This window comes from Mytilus galloprovincialis, chromosome 2 (genome assembly GCF_965363235.1).
Source record: "Mytilus galloprovincialis chromosome 2, xbMytGall1.hap1.1, whole genome shotgun sequence".
Taxonomy (NCBI): domain Eukaryota; kingdom Metazoa; phylum Mollusca; class Bivalvia; order Mytilida; family Mytilidae; genus Mytilus; species Mytilus galloprovincialis.
This window is the reverse complement of record NC_134839.1, coordinates 49,326,028-49,351,446: the sequence shown is the minus strand read 5'-3', so window position 1 is coordinate 49,351,446 and position 25,419 is coordinate 49,326,028. Positions and strand designations below refer to the sequence as shown.

The window sequence follows — 25,419 nt, the reverse complement described above, 5'->3', positions numbered from 1 at the left end:
ATTTATATCAGTTATGTATTTATTACGGACGAGGAGAAGCCAGAACACTCTAATAGGAAATGTTCAATAGGCTCGTCAGATTTTACATAAACACATTTGGCAAGTGGGACTCTCGCTAAGATTCATCCTATACAAGACTTTGTTTACAGGTAAACAATTTGTTCGTATTAACAATTTTAGTCTTGCAGACTCGTCAGGTATGGTTGCCTTCCTTGTGCAAAATTAAATGTTTAGGAAAAAATCTAGACTGCTTTTATCATTTATTACTTGATATTGCCTTCTCCGGGCAAAACTTCCAAGAAACTGTTTAAATATATTAGAGTTGACGTTCGAGTTATAAAAGTGATCCAGACCAACCATATTGAATAAATTGATCATATATTGTGGACAGTCTTATCCACTTTGAAGCTTTATGGACTTGAGCTCTTAAAAAAATTCATTTTTGTAACACAGACTTTACTTTTGTTACATAATTTTAAAAATAGGGCGACAAAAGTCAAGTTTGTATGCAAATTAGTTTAGTTTGGATTCTGTGAACTAATTTGCATACAAAACTGATATTTTGTCACAAAATTCAATTTTGTGGGTTTTTTTTTTTGTGTAGACAAAATTGAGTTTTGTTAAACAGAAGTGAAAATTTAACACAAAAGTCAATGTGTCACAAAAGACCATTTTTTATTATTTTTTTTAATTATTTTTTTTTTTTTTGGGGGGGGGGACACTTAAATTATAATATTTTATTAAGAAAAATATAAGATAGAGTGTTTAATTGGCAAAAGTTGGTTCATTATATACTCTAGTTAATACTAAAACTTAAAATTTAACGAAAAGATGCCCGAATATAAAAAAAATGCTGGTGAAAGATGGAACAGGGAAATTATTCTTTTTCAGATATTGTCTATATCAATAATATTAAAACAGATTCACGAAGTGGCCGATACACACTCACGTTATTAGATACGACGTCACTGTGCTAATAATGTTGTTGAAAAACAATTTTCATTGAAAATGTAAATGTAAATGTTAAAATAAATTGATTTTTATACGATAAATAAAGGTAACAGTAGTATACCGCTGTTCGAAAGTCATAAATTGGTCGAGAGCAAACAAATCTGGGATTCAAACTAAAACCATGGGAAATACACCAACTATAAGAGGAAAACAACGAAACAACAGAAACATCAAAGTGCAACAAAAAACACACACACAGAAACGAACTATAAGATAACAACTGCCATATGTCTGACTTGGAACAGGACATTTTAAGAAAAAATGGTGGGTTGAACCTGGTTTCGTGACTAGCCAAACCTCGCGCTATTATGGCAATGTTAAATATTTCACTAAAAGGACAACATTATATGACAAGACTACAGTACAAATGCAAGAACATTCAGGACAGAGAAATACACAAATAAACAGTCCAATAATACATTATGACATGCTTATAGTTATCAAAGATACCAGGTTTATTATTTGATACGGCAGTCACGCGTTTCATCTACATAAGACACAGTGACGCTCAGTTCAGTGACGCTCAGATAAAAAATTCAAATCAATAAAATTCCCTGTTTTTATAGTATCAGTATATTAGAAATTGCTATTCCAAAATGCAGATACAGATATTTGTTTTGGTATACTACTAGCTTAAGATTTAGAATATATTTTATATCAAGTTAAAAGAAAATATGGATTTTATGGTCCACTAAAGTCAAAATAAAAACTAACACATGTTATGATGATGTAGGCCGCAGATGTGTTAGTTTATGTTTCAAAATCAATTATATCAAAAGATACATGTATAAAATTTGCATACACTACAATAATAAGAACCAATTGTGAATTTAAATATACAATACTTTCATTACAGTCTGAACCAATGAGCATATTATGTAATAAATGAAAAGACAAATGTCATCAATTGTTAAAATTGAATTTTTTGAAAAGTCAATCAATTTCGAGTTATCCCCCCTTTACTATACATTTGTTAATAATAGTGTAACATTTCAACTTTTAGGAGCAAATACCGCCGCAGATACCGCTCTTTTTGTCACCTTTAATTCAACATTTAAAGAACCTCTTTTCAAGGTGGAAGAAGGGGAAGGGGAGGGGATTAAAATATTTTATGAAATTGAGTTTCACCAAATTTCTGTACGTGTTCTTCCTTCGGCAGCTATTTGGAAAAGATGCTGTATATTTAAACATGTGCTTGAAGTAGCGTCCCCTTGTCAATTACAAAATTCCAATGAGTTTCAAGTCAGATAAGCACATATGTACCATACATAAAACTATTTTCTACATATTTCTAAAATTTAAAAAAAACATCACAAGACTGAATACAATAAAAAATTACAATCTTTCATTTTACCAAAAGGTCACTTATGCTGCACATAAGTGTTTTTATGACAGATGTCACATATGAAGTTGTTATGTAATGCAATTTATAATCATGTGATTACGAAGTCATGTCGATTTGTAAAACACATTAATAATATCTAACTAAGGAAAATACAACAATATCTCAACAGGTAAGTTAAATATCAGATAAGAAATGTTACAATGAAAATTGAATTCATGCAACTACAAAAGAACATTTCATATGCGACTGTCATACTAGTGAAAGGTTTGGCTAGCTATAAAACAAGGATTAATCCACTCATTCTACATAAAGAAATTCCTGTATGTTTTCAAATGTAATTGCAGTGTAACCCTTCGAAATGAAATTTCGCTTTACACATTTGTACTTAGTTTTAAATTAAAGTATCTTGGCCGAGTGTTTATATGTTTCGTTATTAATTTGACAGCCGTATTTTTTATAATTATAATTATTTCTATTATCATAACATACATCAGAATAAAGCTTAACTTCTAGCGATGTAATATATAAAACCCTTTTTATGAATTTTATTCAAGACGATGAATTTAAAGGAATTGAGTGTCGCATGAAAAAATGTCCACTTTAGTCACATTAGTCTAAAACAAAATCTAGTCATCTATTTTAACAAAATGCTATTGATATGATATGATATAGTTTATCAAGCATAACTTAGTAATACAGTGATAAAGGAGTTATTTTGAGTTTTCTGTATCAATTTTATGTGTGTTTTTTTTCTGCAATTCGTTACAGAAAAAGTACGATGCCTTTCATTTTATTCAATTATTATAAATTTGCTGTTAATGGCAGTGTTTAGTTGTTTCGGTAAAATGAATTTACGTGTCAGAACGCTGGTAACTATCAAGCAAAATTTGTTTATACCGGGATTTATTGGGGGTTCAAGAAAGGTTACGAGTCAGCTTATTCTTTTTGGCCAGAACAATGTTCCAGATAAAAAAAGATTTAAAACTGTGAAAAGAATTAAAACTGTGATATTGTATCCTTCGAGAATGAGACAGTCTACTTTTTACGCCCCAATGAATTAAGAGCTTACAGTTTGATACTGGTCAATCGTTGAAAACCGCATATATTTCGAAGGAAACAACAAGTGTTTAAAGTGCTATTTTCATTTAAGGTGGTATGGGTGTCTTCCTCCATCTTGGATTGTAAAAAACAGAGAATCAAAGGTCCAGATTTTCTATCAAGTTAGCAAAATTTGATGCAGGAATGCAGATGTTTAATGTACATTTTCATTTAAAAGTACCAATTTATAAGAATATAACTTCTAAATATTGATATTTTAGCAAATGTTAATTATTTTTGGTTGTTTTTTTTTTTTTTTTAAATTGGCATTTTAAGGGGAGGTAACTCTAAAAAAGTGCATTTTCTGAAGGATTCTGTATGGAATTTTCCTATTTTGTATTTTAGCCGGAAAAAACCTACGGTGACCCTATCTTTTCTTTTGATATTCTCAAAGCAGTGTCTGAAAGCTATCTTTTCCTGAAGTATTTAACAATTCTATCATTTTGTTTAGTTTCTAATCACAAAATGGTGTTTTTTCCTGTATAATCCATACAAAATGTGTCATTTTGTCCCATCCTGTAGCTTGAGAAAATGCGCGGTGACCTATCATTTTTATTATATTTTTCAACATGTATCAATAGATACAACATTTTGGCGAAGTATGAACAAATTCTATCATTTTTATTTTAGACTCCCATACCACCTTAATATCTTTATTTATCATTCTTATAATAGTTATTTTAAGTTTTACCCCACAATTTGAGTTGTTCGTATTTAAAAGGCATTGAGAAATATCATGCAAACAAACCGATACACTTCGTTGGTATGGTCATTAAATCTGGTCATTAATGCACCATATGTTATAACTAGCCAAAAGAAGAATTTACTTTCTCCTTCTTTATTCAAATTGTTGATAAAATTTTAGACATATAACAAGTGTATATAATTCAAACATTCAAAATACATATGAACTGTGATTTCGGGGCAGAGCTTTTTTGAAATTTGATTAAGAAAATTTGATTGTCGACCAAGAATTATCCTTTTAAATGTGTACATCACACAATGTCATTATAATTGCTTATCAAATTGAAAACAAGCAATAAATGGAAAAAAGTATCGTATGGGTGCCTTCAGATTTTTTAACAGATAAATAAAGGCAACAGTAGTACACCGGTGTTCGAAAGTCATAAATCGATTGAGACAAAAACAAATCCTGGTTACAAACTAAATCCGAGGGTAACACATCATAAGATGAAAACAACAAAACAGCAGAACCACTGATGTGGACAAAAAACAAACGACAATGCAACACACACAGAAACGAACTATAAGATAACAACTGCCATTTTCCTGACTTGGTACAGGACATTTTAAGAAACAAATGGTGGGTTGAACCTGGTTTTGTGGCTAGCCAAACAAATTATTCACAATTTACCACAAAAACAAATAAAATTTAAATATGTTAACCAACAGCATAGCCAAAACGTTAAACTTGTACTTGTCAATTTGGACTTGATGGATAGTTGTCTCGTTGACAATGCAAATACAGCTTCTTGTTTTTATACTTGTACTAAGCTGAACATGTTACAATACAAAGGAATAATCGTACTTTACCTTGTAAATGATGGTTTGACACCTGTTAACAGTAGGAAGGCATCTTTAATTGATGTCCTTCTGGAAGAAACATATTGTTATTTACGTATGAAAACAGCATTGCTTGACAAGCTGATTTAACATTTATAAATTGTGCAGCAATTTGATACAAAAGATGGATATTCTTAGGTTAATTTTTTTTTACGATACATAGAACTAATGTCTAAAATTGTCGTACAGAGGATGTAATATAAACCAAAGAAAACTGTGCACACCATAGTAAAAAACTATACGGAATGACAAAAACAAACGTCTACAAAACACATCATAGAAAGCTAGAGATATAGCAACAGGAATGAACTCAGATGATACTGAAAGAATGTCACAATAAATAGCGAAAATGGAATTAAAGATACGATCAGTAAAACATAAACAATGTACGTGATCATTTGGGACAATGATTCTTCATAACGGTCAACCGATTCATGGGGTCGTCTATAAACTTTTCGAAAGCATGACTTAAACTTTACCATTTGGAACGTTTCTTGCAATAACTTCCCGGTATATAGTCATGATAATGCAAGTCCTGAAAGATCGTCTGGGATAAGAGGTATCAGGCTTGATGTGTTGACATAAATGTCAATTATATGGTCATTTTTACAAATTACCTGTTTGCAAAAGTATGAATAATTCGAAATACTACGGATGTTCTTTTCCCAAGCACATATTACTTAAGTCGTATTTAGCACAACGTTTAGGAATTTGGGTCCTCAATGCTCTTCAACTTTATGCTTATTTGGCTTTCTAACTATGTTGATCTGAGTGTCACTGATGAGTCTGGCGTACTAAATTATAAACCTGGTAAGCCTAGTACCTTTGATAACTATTGAAAAAGCTATCAGTATCATGTAGGGAACTAACGATTTTATTGGGTGTTAAAAGTTATCTAAATGCGTTATGCGATATAAGTTAACTATTTTATGATTTTAATACATTTTAAAAATATGTTTTATCAGAAATTGAGGCTTGTTTTTGTGATTTTATAATTCCAGAATTCGAAAGATGAACCAAATATTTTTTGTCGCATTCTTGCTGCAAATATGCTTTGCCTTTGATTTTAACAAGTACAATACATTAGATAAAATAGAAAAATACCTGGCAACGTTTAATTCGAATTACCAAGGCAAGGTTACGTCTAACGTTGAGATCATCGGTAAAACATTCGAGAAGAGAAACATTTACATGGTGAAGATAGTTACAAGGCAGAAGACGCAATGTGGGAGTTGTAAGGGAAAATCGAAAAAAGCTATTCTAGTTGATGGTGGAATTCATCCTCGGGATTTTATTTCACATGCATTTGTTTTGTACTTTCTCAATTTCCTAAAAACTACCCAAGCAGGATTTTACCTTGTCAAAAAATTCGACTGGTACTTAATACCGGTCTTAAATCCAGATGGTTATGTATATGCCAATAATTTAGAGCGTCTTTGGAGAAAAAACAGAAATCCGTTTAATGAAACATGCATAGGCACTGACTTGAATAGAAATTATGGAATTGGTTGGAATCCGGAAAACGGCGGTTCTAGCAATCCATGCAATGAGCTGTATTCAGGTCCGGCCCCTTTCAGTGAACTAGAAAGTCAGGCAGAGAGCAGACTAATGTTAAAAAGGGCTTTTATTGGTTATCTAAGTATACAAAGTTTTGGCCAACTGTGGATATACCCTTGGGGATTTACGACAGATCCAGTACCTGATAAATCAACACTAGATAAATGTGCTAAAACCGCAGCATTAGCCGCGACAGCTCGGCATGAAGTTGTGTACAATTGGAGACAAACTTCACAGAGAGCTACATTAGGTGGTATTTCGTCAGATTATGCAAAAGCAGCAGGAATAAAGTTTCCGTTCGAAGTTTTGTTGCGAGACAACGGGACATTTGGACATCTTTTACCCGAAAATCAAATTATTCCAACTTGCGAAGAAACAACAGATGCTGTAATTGCTTGGGCAGACTGTGTCTGTGTCGAAATGGTGTAGATAGTGAAGACGAAAATATTAAATTGTATCTGTTAAATAAATTTAGTACGTAAATCTTGTGTTCTCTTTATTCATTTAATGTGGAGCTGAAAAAAAACATTAACAAATAGATGTTATGTCCGGATCCCTTACGGTTGATCAAAAAAATTTGAAAATTATGGGCGGGTTTACATCACGAAATTTACTCTGAGTACAGACAAACATGTGCACATGGAATTTTTTCAAGACATTGCAGGAACTACGTATATAGACAATAATAGTGCTTTGACTTGACATATCAACGATATAATGATGAGGCTTAGAAACGGGGAAATGCGAGGCTTTTTCAATTGTTGTTTAATGCGTTAAGGTTATTTATTTGATCTAAATATTGGGGGAAATCCCCTATAAAAAGTCCTCATATCATGCTCGCGGAGAAATATACAACAAAATGAAATGTACATTCACCTGTTGAAACTCACACTCGATGGTGAACGAAATCGTTTGAGTATGGACTAAAATATCAATCATAAACATAAAACATAATGATTTATAGGTTGCAAACTAAAAATATTAACAAATGAAATATGTTTTTCCAATAATTGCAAAATAAACAAGGTTGAGTCGTTCCGGATCCACGCATCGTTGTATGCATTGGAAACAAGAACAGGTTGAAGAGGTCGTATGAATAATTAAATATTATTCCGGCAACTTCTATTTAAATATTCATGAGGAAAAGTGATATCGGGTCAGTGACTGTATATGACATAGAAATATACAGTCAACGTATTTTGACTGCTCAAATAGAACGAGTGCAGTATAAATGTACATCTAAGTTTCATTTAATATGGTCTAGTCATGGTTTATATCACTAAGTGTTGTTGTCCAGTTATTAATCGAAACAATTCACTACAATTATTTGAATAGGGGAACATGATAATCTCAATTATTTTTCCATCCATAGTTTATTTAGCACCTTATGTGGGAACGAAAAGTAGAGACTCTAAAGAGTATGTGACGCTCTCCAGTGGCGTAGCCAGGGTTGAAATGATGTGGATGTTGAAAAATATTTTGGACCTTTTTATGCAGATTTTTTTTTTATTTAAGCGCATGTACTCCCCCAGAATCCGACACTAGTTAGATTTTTGTTTAAATTCAAAATACCCTCGGGCACTAGTTCATATATTTTTATTGTTAACCAAATTTTATTGTTTCCTCGAAACTATCATCATTCAATTCATAAACATTTGATGTAAAGTTTTCGAACCCAATCTCATTTTTGACATACAATGTATCAAAAACGGACCCCATTACAGCGGCACTTCTGTATAATTTAGGAACTTCGTAATATAGGACTGAAGTGCTTTCTCTTCCAAGGAATTTGAGTCTACAACCTTGGGTTTTTGATTTTTGATTACTGAGCTAAACGCGTTGCAGGAGACATAAAAATACCGGACATCCGATCGCCGGTCTTGTTACATTGTAGCACTCTCATGTGTACAATTCTTGTCAGATTAAGTGAAACTCATACATCAGCAATGTCTTTGACAATTTTGAAAATAAGTCGTAATCAAATATTTTAACCAGTTATGACCCTTTGAAATATAAATTGTAATGAATTTCATTTCCTGTGATGCATTTATTTCTCTTAAGATATTGAAAATAAAAAAAGATAAAGAAAAAAAGTGATTCTCTTTTTCCTTGCCCTTTGATATAGATAAAATATGACATGTAATTGTGCATGGCGGGGAACATTGGATCGTTGTTCTTTACTGATTGAAAATAAAATTAGTATTTGAACCCAGATATAAACGGAAATTCAGAAGCCTAGACCTTATCACGATCTATTACAAATTGATTTTTTTATCACGTCGTTTACCATATCACAAGAAACGATATCAGGATGAGATGTTTTAGTTGTCAGTTGCTATATAGTCAAATGAGAAGCCATCACTCCACTAGGTTCAATTTCAGATGAAACATGTCCACAGGTCTGCGTATCAGTCCTCTTCGCTTGCCTTAGCCGATGACCTTTTTTTACGAACAAATGTTAACTTCAAACACTATATTGCGATTCAACTATCTTGTTTACATAAACTAAATTAGATCTATCCTAAATGAAAGACCGGGCATGCTGCTTCGAAAATGACTGGACGTTATCCCCATATCCTCAGCCTTGTTACATTTGGACACTTCCGAGTTAAACTGCTGCTATTTTTTTTTTGTCAAAATGATGTGGATGCTTGAGCATCTGAGCATACATGCAAGCTACGCCACTGCTCTCCTTGGTCTGTGTGCATATTTGACAAAGAACTCTCTATCAGGTTAACCAAATATAAAGAACTGTGTTCATGTATTATGTTATATGACACACACATACACACACACACACACACATTATGTCGGATGTAGATTTGCAACATTTAGTCATGTGAAAAGTAAAATCACAAAAATACTGAACTCCGCGGAAAATTCAAAACAAAAAGTCCCTTATCAAATGGCAAAATCGAAAGCTCAAACACATCAAACGAATCATCAATGGATAACAACTGTCATATTCCTGACTTGGTAGAAAATGGTGGATTAAGCCTGATTTTATAGCTACCTAAACCTCAGTCTCACTTGTATGACAGTCGCATTAAATTCCATTATATTGACAATTGATGATACACCAACAGAAATATGTTAACGTAAAATTAAATTGTCATGTGTTACCCCCCCCCCCCCCCCCCAAAAAAAAAGTCATTTACATTCTCATCACTAGAAGTACTTTAAATAGCCTGCACAATTTACCAAACACAATTACAAAAAATAATAAATCATTAAATGTATTTCAAAACTGAAATAAAAAAAAATACTGTGCGTCAATTACTTTATTTCACTTCAATAAATCTGATTGTATACATATTTGTAAGTTTATTTGTGTGAAAGATAGTACATTTAAAAAACAAAATGTGGGCAAATTATCTAATTAGTTATCAAAAGTACCAGGATTATAATTTAGTACGCCAGACGCGCGTTTCGTCCACTTAAGACTCATCAGTGACGCTCATATCAAAATCGTTATAAAGCCAAACAAGTCTGTTTCACCGAACTGATATATTAAATACTTTTTTCAAGACCAGACTGCAACCTGCCTGCTGGGTGTGGCTTTTATGTCTCAATTTGTCGACCGTCATTCATAAATTCGTTGTCATTTCAGCCCCCCATTCGTAGCTTTTGGTTAATTTGGAAACCCTCATTTATCTTAAATTTGGATAAAATTTGCTTGTTTGTCTTTTTAAACTGGTGTTGGTCGTATTGTAAGTTTTATTGAATAGCCCGGCGTATGTCATGTTTACAACAAGAAATCTGTGAGGTTATGATAACTAAACTTACAACAAAACAGCGAGAATTTTCACTGTCTATTTTTTACTGACAAGTCCCACATCACATTTATCAGTACATAGCTTTGGATCCATACTATCATTTTATGACAGACAATTAATAGAGAGAATACAGCATCGAAAATGTCAAACCCTTATACTTTACAGCAACTATAAAATATACATGCCCCACGCCAGGAACTGTTAAAAAAGTGCATATTACACATATTTTATGTTTTTATACCCAAAAAAGACCCCAAATTTTTTTAGCCTCGCTCCGCCCGGCGAACTTTAAAAAATTCACCCCCCTTCCAAAATCCTGGATCCGCCCCTGCTTAGTGTTTGTTGTGTAGCTCTTTTTAGTGGATTATCCCGATTCAATATACTTTCCTTACAAGCAACATCCTTGTATATGACAAAGAAAATCCTGATACGAAATGAAACCCCCGGAATATCGTTATAAACGGCCGGCCAATCTGCAGGTGCTACTGTTAGTTTGTTACTTAAAATAAGAGGTTTTAGATATGTAAACTGAAATCATCCCTAAGGCTTCTTCCGTAATGTTTCTCAAAAAATATACAAACATTTCTGTTATATATTTACTTCAATATAATAAGATCAAATAACTTTTGAAAAAGCTAACGGCTGCAGATTGAAAATTGAAAAGGGGTGGAATTATGAATTATCATCCTGTTATAAATATATAATTGGATAGATTTTTTAAAACTTTCTGTAAAATTCGAATCTCATTTTTCGTGTTTTGTGTTTTTAAACTTTATTAAGAAAATATATAAATGTTCTTCATAATTCGTTCTATTTGAGAAAAAAAAACAAGTTGACCTGGGACAATATAGCCCCAAAGTAAGTAAGTAAGTACGTAAAACTTTATTCGGATTCGGCATATTGACAAACAATAAAAACATAAGCTCTAATGAGCTTTTCATCGAATATAAAAACACGCAAAAACAAATAAAACAAAGCATGCAGCATGCAATAAATAATAAAAAGCAGCACCAAAATTAACTCTAAGCAAATAGCATATCCATGTATCTTGCAAAATACCAAAACCTATATATGAAGCACTAATTTTTTTTTTTTAATTTGCAGTTTAAAAATTATTTTTTAAAAATTTATGATTTATAAAGTAAAAATTTCAAATCTTTCAAATTTTAAAATGTAAAAAACAAAATTTCAGCTGCAATGCAAGCTGTTAATGCAGCATAAAAAGCATAAATATTGTAACACAAATTATCTACAGACAGAGCAAAAACATTCTGTTCCACTCCACGACCGAACAAGACTCTTAAATGTGAGAAGCTCTTAACAGTCCTGAAATGGTCTGGTAAGCTATTCCATAAAGAAGCAGCAGCAAAACTAAAAGATTTTTTTCCGTATGAGTTAGTTCTTACCTGTGGTATTTCCAAAATATTACTGTATGGATTTTTTGCAAAGGTTCTTTTCCCTACAGCAATAACTCGAAATTTATCAGGATTTGCCTGCATTTTATTTTCTTTGAACAAATCAATAAGCACTTGAGATTCAGATTCTAATATAGATATGAGATGGTCATAATCCAGACTACTAAAAGACAGAGTATTGTCGTCCGCATAATTATATAATGTACTATATTTAACAAAATAAAAAAAATATCATTTATGAAGATATTAAATAAAAGGGGACCCAATATAGAACCTTGGGGTACCCTTTTTTGGATGTAAACCCAGCTACTAGGAACACCGTTTACTTTAATTTGCTGTTTTCTATCAGAAAGATATGATTTTAATAAAGATACTGAATGTGGAGAAACACCATATGCTAGTAATTTATCTAGTAAAATTTCATGAGGTAAGCAGTCAAAAGCTTTTGATAAATCCATAAGAACTGCAGCTATATATAAGTTTTTGTCTAAAGCTTTTACGCCAGTCTTCCAGTAATCTGAGCAACGTAGTCTGACATCCATGTCCTCTACGGAAAGCACATAGATAAGGATTAAAAATGGAATCCGGCAAAGAAATCGTATAACTGTATTTCAAATATCTTTTCGTAAATTTTAAAAAAATAGGTAACACACTGACTGGTCTGTAATTTGATTTCAGTAGTGGGTCGCTCCTTTTATGTAAGGGTGTAACTTGGGCTTCTTTAAGTTTGTCTGGAAATATGCCCGTGTCCACAGTCATAAGACTGGTCAGCTGAGGTGCAACGACAGATTTACTTGCTTTAACTAATTTTGCTGGTATCCCATCTGCTCCAGTTGCTTTTTTGACATTGACTTTATTGATATTTTTTTTTCACTTTTACTGATGTCACCTTTTGAAATTTAAAATTTGCATCTGTTTTCAAGTGACAATCTGCAAATTAGTAATGTTACCCCAGAGTTGACATACACATTCTTGAACTTCTCTTTTAATATTTCTGCACCACCCTTTATATTTCCAAAAGATAGTCTCTCATCCTTGATACAGTTATGACTGCTTACTAAATAAAATAAGTTTGTTTTACATTGTACCGGTCCTTTCCATTTTTAATTTGTTTCCTTCTTTTATTCAAAACCGAAAAGCCGGCATTTGTACTTCCGGTTTGTTTGCCACATCAACAAACGAAAAAGCATGGAAGCAGTTTACGCTCTACCTTACCAATTATTGGTTTGTCCAAATTTGAAATTGAAGCGTCCAACATGGCTTCGACAACCATCAGCAATGACCATGTTTGCTTTTGTCCTTGTGTCTTATTTCCTTGTAACAGGAGGTATAAATTAAAATATTTTTTGACTGACACTTCAAAATATATATCAAATAGAATGTGTTATGATGTCAACGAGACCACTCTCCACCAGTAACCCCATGATGTAGACATTAACAACTATATGTCAATGTATGGCCTTCAACAATCAGCAACACCGATATTGCATTACTAATTTGCAGATCGTGACGATAGACAGGCACCTACAGAAATTATACGGCAGGGCTTGCTATCACCAAACTCTTAAAATTATACCGTGATTCCTCAAAATATCCTTATCATGATTTGTCAGAGATCTCAAGTAATTATCTTTACTGTTGTTTAAAAAGATAAATAAGCATGATTTTTCAAAATCAGTAAAAAAAATGTATCTTCTAAAAGAATGTGTACATTTCATCGTGAAGGAACAAAAATAGGGTTACACTAATGACTGGACCGAATGACAGGACCGAATGACAGGACCAAATGAAAAATGCTAATAACTTTTTCGTTTTGCAAAGGATTGATCTCAAATTTGAAATATAATAAGATTTCATCATTTGATAAATAGATTTTAGAAAAAAAATTAAGAAAATTTGTAAGAAACTTTAGAAAACGTGACATGACCAACTTTGATAATGACAGGACCAACATCGAGAATGACAGGACCAAATAAAAATGCTAATAACTTTTCTATTTTTCAAAGGAATTATCTCAGATTTGAAATATAAAATGATATGTCATATTTTGAAACCAAAATGTTATAAAAAATATAGATTTTTTTCAAAAACTTTCGAAAACGTGACATGACCATCGCTGACTGACATGACCAACCTAGACAATGACAGGACCAGATGAAATTGCTAATTTCTCTTTTATTTCTCAAAATATTTTTCTGAAATTTAAAATATGATAAGATTTCATCATTTGATAAATAGATTTAAGAAAAAAATTTAAAAAAATCGTAAGAAACATTAGAAAACGTGACATGACCAACTCTGATAATGACATGACCAACATCGACAATGACAGGACCAAATAAAAATGCTAATAACTTTTTTTATTTTTCAAAGGAATTCTCTCAGATTTGAAATATAAAATGATATGTCATATTTTGAAACCAAAATGTTATAAAAAATATAGCTTTTTTTCAAAAACTTTCGAAAACGTGACATGACCATCGCTGACTGTCATGACCAACCTAGACAATGACAGGACCAGATGAAATTGCTAATTTCTCTTTTATTTCTCAAAATATTTTTCTGAAATTTGAAATATGATAAGATTTCATCATTTGATAAATAGATTTAAGAAAAAAATAATAGAAAATATTTAAGAAACTTTAGAAAACGTGACATAACCAACTCTGATAATGACAGGACCAACTTTGACAATGACAGGACCAAATAAAAATGTTAATAACTTTTTTATTTTTCAAAAGAATTATCTCTGATTTGAAATATAAAAGGATATGTCAAATTTTGAAACATTTATGTTATGAAAAATATAGATTTATTTTCAAAAACTTTCAAAAACGTGACATGACCATCGCTGACTGACATGACCAACCTCGACGATGACCGGAACAAATAAAAATTGCTAATTACTCTTTTATTTCTCAGTTATTTCTCTGAAATTTAAAATATGTGAAGACTATACCATTTTATATATAAATATAAGAAAAAGGTATAAAAAGCTTGCTGAAATGTGACCTGGTTAACATTGTCAATGACAGGACAATCCTCGACAATTAATGACAGGACCAAATAAAAATGATAATTATGCATAACATTTGTCAGAATTATCCTCTCAAATTTGAAATAATGACAATTCAGACCATTTCGCACATCATATAAGAAAAATATAGAAAAAAAACGTATTGAAAGCTTGCATGCGGTTGTGTGACCTGACCAACATCGATTATGATCTGGCCGATTAAAAATCATAATTTCTTTTTATTTTACTGAAATTGTTCAACTCTGATCCATAATTAGTAAGACATATCTTATAAATTCAGGAAAATATATTATATTGGGATTTAAAATATTGACCTAGCTACTAAACGTATGTGGACGGAGAGTCACAGAACAAAAAGACACGAATGAACACTATATTTAAGAAAGAGATCTTGAAATATTTATATGTTATTACATATAATCATTTTATAGTTTAAGAGATAGTTCATTAAACTATAGATAAATTAAGATTTATTGAATTATCATCATAATATTTCTTGACATCATGAAGCCCAATTTAAGCCACTTTGGAAAGGTATCAAACCTTTTTAAGTAGTCCGTGAAAATGTTTGCTTCAGTATATTTTATGATAATATTTAAAACTTCCAAGAAATCATGCATGGAAGGGTCGGGCATACTTGAAATTTAGCTTTAAAAAAAGAATGTTTATTTTTTTATTATGAGGGGAAAACTATCAAGATATATTCCCTGCATATACTCAAACATACATGGAAATAATTATTTCCTGTTCTGAAAATATTAATAAAACAACGACATGAACTATTATGTGATTTTAATTACTGTCATCACAATCTTTATTGGATTTATCAACTTATTTATGGCTTATGTCACACCTTTTGTTTGTTACCTTATAATTGTTTTCAGACGTGTCAGATTATGACCGGTACTTAATATACAAAATATTCTGAATGAATGAATGAATGAATGATCTTTATTCTCATAAACCAAATACATAGTTGCTGAGAAGATATTACAATGATATATATAACATATATAAGATATAGCAAGTGTGAAATATCAATTAATATGATAAATATTTACACCAAAGATAAATAAACATATTGTAGTACTAACAGGGAGGATAGACTTTCACAGAAATAGATTTAATAAATCTACAAAGTTTCTCAAGCTCAACAAATGAATATTTCTACAACTCGGTTTAATACAATATACAAATAAAAAGTTCAAATAACGCGGTGGGCGTTCGCAGACCTAACGTTTTTCCCCAAGTTAGCTTTTTTCCCTTATTTTCCATCTCAAATTTAAAAAAAATATTTATAAGAAATAAAAAGTAATTAGCAATTTCATCTGGTCGGTTGGTCATGCCAGTCAGCGATGGTCATGTCACGTTTAAATTTTCTATATTTTTTATAACATTTATGTTTCAAAATATGACATATCATTTTATATTTCAAATCTGAGAGAATTCCTTTGAAAAATAAAAAAAGTTATTAGCATTTTTATTTTGTCCTGTCATTGTCGATGTTGGTCATGTCATTATCAGAGTTGGTCATGTCACGTTTTCTAAAGTTTCTTAAATATTTTCTATTATTTTTTTCTTAAATCTATTTATCAAATGATGAAATCTTATCATATTTCAAATTTCAGAAAATATTTTGAGAAATAAAAGAGAAATTAGCAATTTCATCTGGTCCTGTCATTGTCTAGGTTGGTCATGACAGTCAGCGATGGTCATGTCACGTTTTCGAAAGTTTTTGAAAAAAAGCTATATTTTTTATAACATTTATGTTTCAAAATATGACATATCATTTTATATTTCAAATCTGAGAGAATTCCTTTGAAAAATAAAAAAAGTTATTAGCATTTTTATTTGGTCCTGTCATTGTCGATGTTGGTCATGTCATTATCAGAGTTGGTCATGTCACGTTTTCTAATGTTTCTTACGATTTTTTTAAATTTTTTTTCTTAAATCTATTTATCAAATGATGAAATCTTATCATATTTTAAATTTCAGAAAAATATTTTGAGAAATAAAAGAGAAATTAGCAATTTCATCTGGTCCTGTCATTGTCTAGGTTGGTCATGTCAGTCAGCGATGGTCATGTCACGTTTTCGAAAGTTTTTGAAAAAAATCTATATTTTTTATAACATTTTGGTTTCAAAATATGACATATCATTTTATATTTCAAATCTGAGATAATTCCTTTGAAAAATAGAAAAGTTATTAGCATTTTTATTTGGTCCTGTCATTCTCGATGTTGGTCCTGTCATTATCAAAGTTGGTCATGTCTCATTTTCTAAAGTTTCTTACAAATTTTCTTAATTTTTTTTCTAAAATCTATTTATCAAATGATGAAATCTTATTATATTTCAAATTTGAGATCAATCCTTTGCAAAACGAAAAAGTTATTAGCATTTTTCATTTGGTCCTGTCATTCGGTCCTGTCATTCGGTCCAGTCATTAGTGTAACCCACAAAAATAACTGTTAATGTCTTTGGGCAAGAATTTTGACCGTTATTTGTCATGAAGATATTCCCATCACTCCTCTCCTAACTGGGACAGGGGTGTAATAGTATCTCATAAGGACAGTTTATTTAGACTGAACTAATCAGATCAAAACAAATAAAAACTAATGCATGTATAAGACTTAAATATCAATCAGTACACATCCAATGGATCTAGTAGTGTAAGGATATAAGCAGGCAGAGAAAACATGACATTGTGTAATGCATATAGGTATCAACAAATTGCAGTACTGTGAATGTACATACATGTATGTGTAAGAAATATGGGTATCAATGAAAAAAATGTCTGCATTTGTTTTTACATAAAACATTTAAAATATTGAACACTTTGTTAAGACAATAGGCAAATACAATCGGAAACCCGGTTGAAATAGAACAAAAGAATCGAACCTCTTTGTTAGAGAAGGCGATAAATGTGTACTGTATTGTTTACTACAATGTATAGTGACAAAATTTTTAAAAGTTAATAGAAACAAAGAAAATTACAATTTTCTTCTCACAATTACGAGGTGTTTTATTTTAAAAACACCATTTGCATAAGTTTTCAATTTATCTAGTACATAGTTAAGCAGAACAATTAGATTTCAAGTCGACGACATGGGTATCTTTCAAGTTGGATGAAGAAAATGCATAACCTCCGATTTTTTTGAAAAAATTACCACGGACCTATAACATATCAATCTATTAGTTCAAAAATTTTCGTGTCTGCCCTTCCATTATGTTACTCAAGAAAAAATTCCTAAAAATGGGTAACAATTGTATCGAAAAGAGAAAATCGAGTGCACCTTTTTATGTTAGGGCGTGTTTGAGTTGAATATTTTGTCTTGATATCGTACAAAGTAAGATTATTTCATACATCGTCTCGCTTCAGATTCTATTATTTTTATATATCAAAGCTACAGATTGACTTTATAACACAAAAAAATAACAGTACTAAAAGATGAAATATATGGGTCAAGTGAAATACCTATCTAATGAGTCACAAAAACAGAGAAGGTGTGTTCGAATAGCTATTTTTTAATGAAAGTACTTGACGACAGTCTTTCAAGTTGGATGATGAAAATGCATATCTTTGAAAAAATAAAATTTTTTGTGTGTGAAAACTAGGGTTTATAGTCTTTATACACTAAAAAAATCTAGTCTGCCCTTCCACGAAATTTTTAATTAGAATTTTTTTAAATGTTTATGAATTTTCGAAAATTCCACCTGACAACCGATCAGACAATAGTTTTAAGTTGAATCAATGCAGACAAGATCATTAACTGATGCTCATTAGCTAGTTGATACATTTGTCTTTTAAAATACAACTGATATATATAAGGATCGTAATGGTGCAATGTGGATAAATTTATCGGTTTCCATGAGCAAAATTGGTAGCGCGTCATCCCTACAATGGCTTCCATTTCTACGATTGTAAAAAATGAACTGGCGTAATGGGGAGATAATTCTGACGAAGTAAAATCCTGACTGAATATTAACAATTGAAATTTTTTGCAGGTATAATCTATGATGTGATTGTTGAACCACCAAGCATCGGGTCAACAACTGATGAGAGAGGCAACTCTAAACCTGTAAGTTTAGTCTTTGTTACATTGTATGTTTAAACATATTTGTAGTACCAATAGTTCCACTATATGTAAGTGAAAGCTTAGCATAAATCAATTGGTATGTCATGTATGTCACATGAGGTAGCACGATGCTCAGAGGGGAATATAACGTTAATTCAATGTTGAATAGTCTGAACAAATCCAAAACATTCAGTGGAAAAAATCCTTTTATAAAATAATACAAGAAGATACCATAAACTTAGATTTGTCAATGTCCGTTTGTTGAGGACATCAGTGATATTAAAATAGCACATTTTCATTTCATGTACACACAGGTTTTTAAATGAATAATATGCACATTCCTTCCATAGAACATACATAAAAAATGTCGAGAGGTCCTTAATTACATACATGTATCATGATTATGCAAAATAAACAATAATTAAGAATATGAATACTAATGTGACATTTGATAAGAGATATGGACAATAAGATTCAATAAAAGCATCTTTAGAATCCTTTCTTAAACATTTAAAAGCACACCGTGAACAAGAACAAGATTGTAATAAAGGTAAAAAAGTAAAAATAGCTATCTTCAAGGAAAATTCAAAACAAATAGTCCTTTAAAAGTCAAACACATCAAATGAAAGGAAAACAACTATCATGTTCTTGACTTGGTATAGACATTTCCTTATGTAGAAAATGGTGGATTATACCAGTCACTAACAGTAACCTAATTTGATAAATATAAATTTAGAGATTATATATATATATATGTAGTTGGGGTCAATCAAAGGTATGGAGGATTTATTTATGGCGGCCAATTATTAAATGTTTAAAAATGTTTAACCATATTTTTTATTCTTTTTAGGTAGCATTCATGCCACACAGAGTAAATGGACAGTATATTATGGAAGGATTAGCTTCTGCCTTTTTATTTACTTTAGGAGGACTAGGTTATGTTGTATTAGACCAAACTAATAAGCCAAGTATGCCAAGATTAAATAGAATTCTTCTTTTATCCATTGGATTTGCAGCAATATTAATATCATTTTTCATGTCGAGAGTTTTCATGAGAATGAAATTACCGTAAGTATGATATATATTTATGTCTTATCATGATTATTATATTCATCTATTATGTAACAAACAATCATGCACAAATGTTTGCTGGAATGCTGTTGGAATAAAAGAATATAGTATGTAGAATTTCTTTTTGAAATAAAAATTTATGAGAATTTTTTTCAGATTCATATGTACCCTTTTGCATTTATTTCCCTAGGCAAGATATTGAGCAGAAAAGAAATCAAATGAAAATTATGAAAAATGATCAAATATAAAAGAATCATGATCCAGCATGTACAACATATATAGATTTGAATACTTGTACTACCAAACTTTCATCAATAGCAAATAAACCAGTTCATTTGAACTCTGGTGGATAGTTATTTCATTGGCGATCATATATTACATCTTCTTGTTTATATAAAAGTCCACAAAACACAAAAAAAATAACCAAAGACTAAGCACTTACTTTCAACTACAGTAGTTTCAGGTGATTCAGAAGGGCTAGAAGATCTGAAAAAATTGTTATCTTTTAACATATCTGTGCATTTTGTGTGTCTGTTGGGTCTATATTACTGGTAGGTTTTGGTTTAATGAATAATTTAATGTAGTTTATCATGAAGTTAGGTCATATCAATTTGAAACTTAGTAGATGTGATCATAATCATGATTATGTTGTAAACTATGAAATATAAATGCCAAAATAGTTTTTAACCACATTTCATTTTTAAATGAACATGGAAATATGATTGTCTGAGGGGGGTATGGTGTCCTATTACCACAATTGATAATTGTGTATGTTACATCATCACATTTGATAATTTTGTCTTTGATTTCTAATTTCAGTGGATACTTACAGGCATAAAAGATTTCCATGTGCATTCCATCAGCCTTGATACATTTGTTGGCTATGCAGAAACATTTGATCATGTGACATTTTAAAGAAAAAATGATTATTTTGTATCCAAATTAAAAAGTATTTGTGATATTTATTAGTTTAGTATAATAAAAATTTAATAGAATTAAGATTTGTTAGATATAATATAAGAGATAAAACAAGAATAGGATTTGACTTTCAAACAAAAGATAGTCTATTGTCTTTTTTGGAAAGAACATAAAATACAAAACATCTCTTCACTTAAAGTGATTCTCATGGGAATGTAGTAGACCATTTTCTTATTAATATACAATTATGGCCCGTTGAAAAGGTGAATATGTAACGTGAACGCTGCCATTTTGTTTATTTACGTCTGTGACATCATTTTCATGGGAGGTAACTTAAGAACAAATCAACAAACTCGAAAGGTTATTCGCCGGTGAATAATAGGGTTATTTACCGCTGGTGGAAATTTTAAGGGTTATTCCTCCTTCCTTGCAATTGAATGAAAAACAACTGAATTATTCCATGTCACGTGATAACGTTTCACCCAATAGAATTGTTTAAAATATATGTAAGGTATAATAATGACTGTTGACTGGGAGTTTCTGATTATTCAACATGTTACTTGATTTATTCTATGGAGATTTGCCCTTTATAAACCAGATGCTCCGCAGGGCGTAGCTTTATACGACCGCAGAGGTTGAACCCTGAACGGTTAGGGCAAGTATGGACACAACATTCAAGCTGGATTCAGCTCTAAATTTGGATTGTGATTAAATAGTTGACACAGCATAGGTTTCTGACACAGAATGAATGTGTTCTAATGAACTTAAAATTTTTGTTTCTCTTAGAGCAATTCACTATGCTGTTGAATATTAATCCTCTCAAAAAAATGTTTGAAGAAATTTTCTTTTTTATTTATGAAATTTCAAATGAGAAAAATTGAACCCAATTTTTTTAATCACATCCCCCTTTCCCTTATTCCAAAACTAATCTCAATTAAAATTTCTAATGGAGTTTGCAACAATAACTACTCATTTAAATACATCATAAAATATTAAGATGTAAAAAAACTGCTTGTTATCACTGAATGGTAATAATTATTTTAATTTATCAGTTGGTAGTAAAAAGTGAATATACATTGTATATTGTATATAACAAAGATTTAAGTTGATTCTGGACAAAGAAAGATAACTCCAATTAAAAAAAAATCTTGCTATTGCACAATATTTTGCAATTAGATATTTCTTGCTTACTATTCTGGACAAAGAAAGATAACTCTAATTAAAAAAAATTTGATATTTCACAATATTGTGCAATTAGATATTTCTTGCCATTGCGCAATACTGTGCAATTGAAAAGACTTGCTATTGCACAATACTTAATATAATAATTTTAGATCCTGATTTGGACCTTGAAAACTGGGCCCATAATAAAAAATCTAAGTACATTTTTGGATTCAGCATATCAAAGAACTTCAAGATTTCAATTTTTGTTAAAATCAGACTAAGTTTAATTTTGGACCCTTTGGACTTTAGTGTAGACCAATTTGAAAACAGGACCAAAAATGAAGAATCTACATACACAGTTAGATTTGGTATATCAAAGAACCCCATTTATTCAATTTTTGATGAAATCAAACAAATTTTAATTTTGGACCCCGATTTGGACCAACTTGAAAACTGGGCCAATAATCAAGAATCTAAGTACATTTTTAGATTCAGCATATCAAAGAACCTAACTGATTCATTTTTTGTCAAAATCAAACTAAGTTTAATTTTGGACCCTTTGGACCTTAATGTAGACCAATTTGAAAACGGGACCAAAAGTTAAGAATCTACATACACAGTCATGACAGTTAGATTCAGCATATCAAAGAACCCCAATTATTCAATTTTGATGAAATCAAACAAAAGTTTAATTTTTGACCCTTTGGGCCCCTTATTATGTTGGGACCAAAACTCCCAAAATCAAACCCAACCTTTCTTTTATGGTCATAAACCTTGTGTTTAAATTTCATAGATTTCTATTTACTTATACTAACGTTATGGTGCGAAAACCAAGAAAAATGCTTATTTGGGTCCCTTTTTGGCCCCTAATTCCTAAACTGTTGGGACCTAAACTCCCAAAATCAATACCAACCTTCCTTTTGTAGTCATTAACATTGTGTTTAAATTTCATTGATTTCTATTTACTTAAACTAATGTTATTGTGCGAAAACCAAGAATAATGCTTTTTGGGCCCTTTTTTGGCCCCTAATTCCTAAACTGTTGAGACCAAAACTCCCAAAATCAATCCCAACCGTTCTTTTGTGGTCATAAACCTTGTGTCAAAATTTCATAGATTTCTATTAACTTAAACTAAAGTTATAGTGCGAAAACCAAGAAAATGCTTATTTGGGCCCTTTTTGGCCCCTAATTCCTAAAATATTGGGACCAAAACTCCCAAAATCAATACCAACCTTCCTTTTGTGGTCATAAACCTTGTTTTAAAATTTCATAGATTTCCATTCACTTTTACTAAAGTTAGAGTGCGAAAACTAAAAGTATTCGGACGCCGGACGACGACGCCGACGCCAACGTGATAGCAATATACGACGAAAATTTTTTCAAAATTTGCGGTCGTATAAAAACGTACACAGTTAATTTTCCTCAAGAATTGTCCTGATTGTAAGCTTGCTTTTAGTTCTTTTAGTGGCTCAATCTTGGCCTAGCACCAAAATGTCATATCAAATAAGGTAACAATTGGAAAAATTATATACTCTGGGGTCAAAAGTTTGTAATATGAAAATAGTCTATTTAGTAAAAGCAATTGTGTTTGGAGAGTAAAATGATAGAAACAATATATATAATGGTGAGAACTTGTGATTGAGATAGACCCGTTAAGACTTGACATCATACACTTTTTTCAACTGTTAAAGACTATGATGACCTTGAAATGTCTTTTTGAGCTGCTCTACCATTTCTCGAGTTTGCTAAAAATTTCACAAAACTGTTGAAATGGATGTATTTACCCACTTGCATTTTTAAAAAATCTGCAATATATGTTTTTCTAGCGTTATGGTACTTTGACTTTCATATAATTCTATAACTCTGGAATTACACCAGACTCGTTTGCTGTAGTTAGAATTGGTGAAAATAGACTTTTTGTTATGTTTAGAATTTTTTTTCTGGTTTGTCATTCCAGATATTGGTAATCTAAGGTGCTCCAGGAGAGTAAGTCAAATGTGCTCCACATGTAGCACTTGTTCATGTAAGTTCAAATCTGGTTATATGCCTAATTTGGTAAGTCACATTCAAGGATAACAAAATTAATATTTCTGATTTTGGGGAATTTTTGTTATGCATGCAACATTTGACTCAGAAAGCTTAACATAGGGATAGTGATCTTAATATTTTAAAAGATAGAAGACATGGATTCTCATACTTAGTATATTGATGCTTTATATTATGAAGTTTCTGTCTGCCATATGTCCATTGTCCTTGGCCTCATTTTCATGGATCAGTGACAACTTGGAAAAAGGTGAAGATTTTGAGTAATAGGATATCTATATTTGATATGTGTGTTCCTTGCATGGTTCTCATGACCTTCAGACAGTTTTCACTTGACCTCTACCTCATTCCATGGATCAGTGAACAAGGTTAAGTTCTCATGGTCAAGTCCATATTTGAGAACTATAATCACTACCTCTACTATATTTGGACTGGTGTGTGGAATGATTGTAAGGTCAAACTGGTAGATGTCATCTGATAGTGACCTCATTTCCATGGTTCTGTGGTTTAAGTAAAGTTTTTGTGTTTCAGTCTGTTTTTCTATTATTGTATGCAAAAGTTCAACTATATTTGGTGTAAGAAAATATTTTATGCTGTACATGTCAGTCTGGCATGTTTAATTTGACCTTGACATCATTTTAACATTTAATTGCTCAATGGTGAGTTTTTTTGTGTGTTGGTTTGTTACTATAATACTTTAAGCAATAGGTCAACTTTACTTGGTGTATTTAATGATTGTAAGATGTATATGGCTGTTGGGCAATTTTCATCTGTTCGTTCTTCTGTTTACTGTTATACCACTGTCCCAGGTTAGGGGGAGGGTTGGGATCCCGCTATCATGTTTAACCCCACCACATTATTCATGTATGTGCCTGTCCCAAGTCAGGAGCCTGTAATTCAGTGGTTGTCTGTTTATGTGTAACATATTTGTTTTTCGTTCATTGTTTTTACATAAATAAGGCCGTTAGTTTTCTCGTTTGAATTGTTTTACATTGTCTTATCGGGGCCTTTTATAGCTATGCGGTATGGGCTTTGCTCATTGTTGAAGGCCGTACAGTGACCTATAGTTGTTAATGTCTGTGTCATTTTGGTCTTTTGTGGATAGTTGTCTCATTGGCAATCATACCACATCTTCTTTTTTATATGACCTCATTTTTATGTTTCAATGGTAAATATTTCCTGGTAATGTTTGTTTCTTTGGCCAAATAAAAATATATGTGTGGTTCCAAGTACCCTACCTACCCTACTTTTTTGTCTTAATATTAGCCTACCCATTAAGCACTGTTAAAGTCAAAATGTTGCTCCCATAGCCTCAAGGTAAATAA

At 31.3% G+C, this 25,419-nt stretch overlaps 2 protein-coding genes across 2 annotated transcripts; both read left to right on the top strand.

The window, feature by feature from the left end:
* Positions 1 to 2,452: 2,452 nt before the first annotated feature.
* On the top strand, positions 2,453 to 7,078 carry LOC143062273 (carboxypeptidase B-like). The gene is made up of 2 exons (XM_076234015.1): positions 2,453 to 2,525; positions 6,040 to 7,078. Exon 2 carries the CDS (start codon positions 6,050 to 6,052, stop codon positions 7,022 to 7,024), a length of 975 nt encoding a protein of 324 aa, XP_076090130.1. The 5' UTR covers positions 2,453 to 2,525; positions 6,040 to 6,049; the 3' UTR covers positions 7,025 to 7,078.
* Positions 7,079 to 12,931: 5,853 nt separating this feature from the next.
* Positions 12,932 to 20,964, top strand: LOC143063754 (oligosaccharyltransferase complex subunit ostc-B-like). Its single transcript, XM_076236116.1, has 4 exons — positions 12,932 to 13,113; positions 18,828 to 18,901; positions 19,749 to 19,966; positions 20,789 to 20,964. The coding sequence occupies exons 1-4, from the start codon at positions 12,975 to 12,977 to the stop codon at positions 20,805 to 20,807; spliced, it is 450 nt and encodes a 149-aa protein (XP_076092231.1). The 5' UTR covers positions 12,932 to 12,974; the 3' UTR covers positions 20,808 to 20,964.
* Positions 20,965 to 25,419: the final 4,455 nt, after the last annotated feature.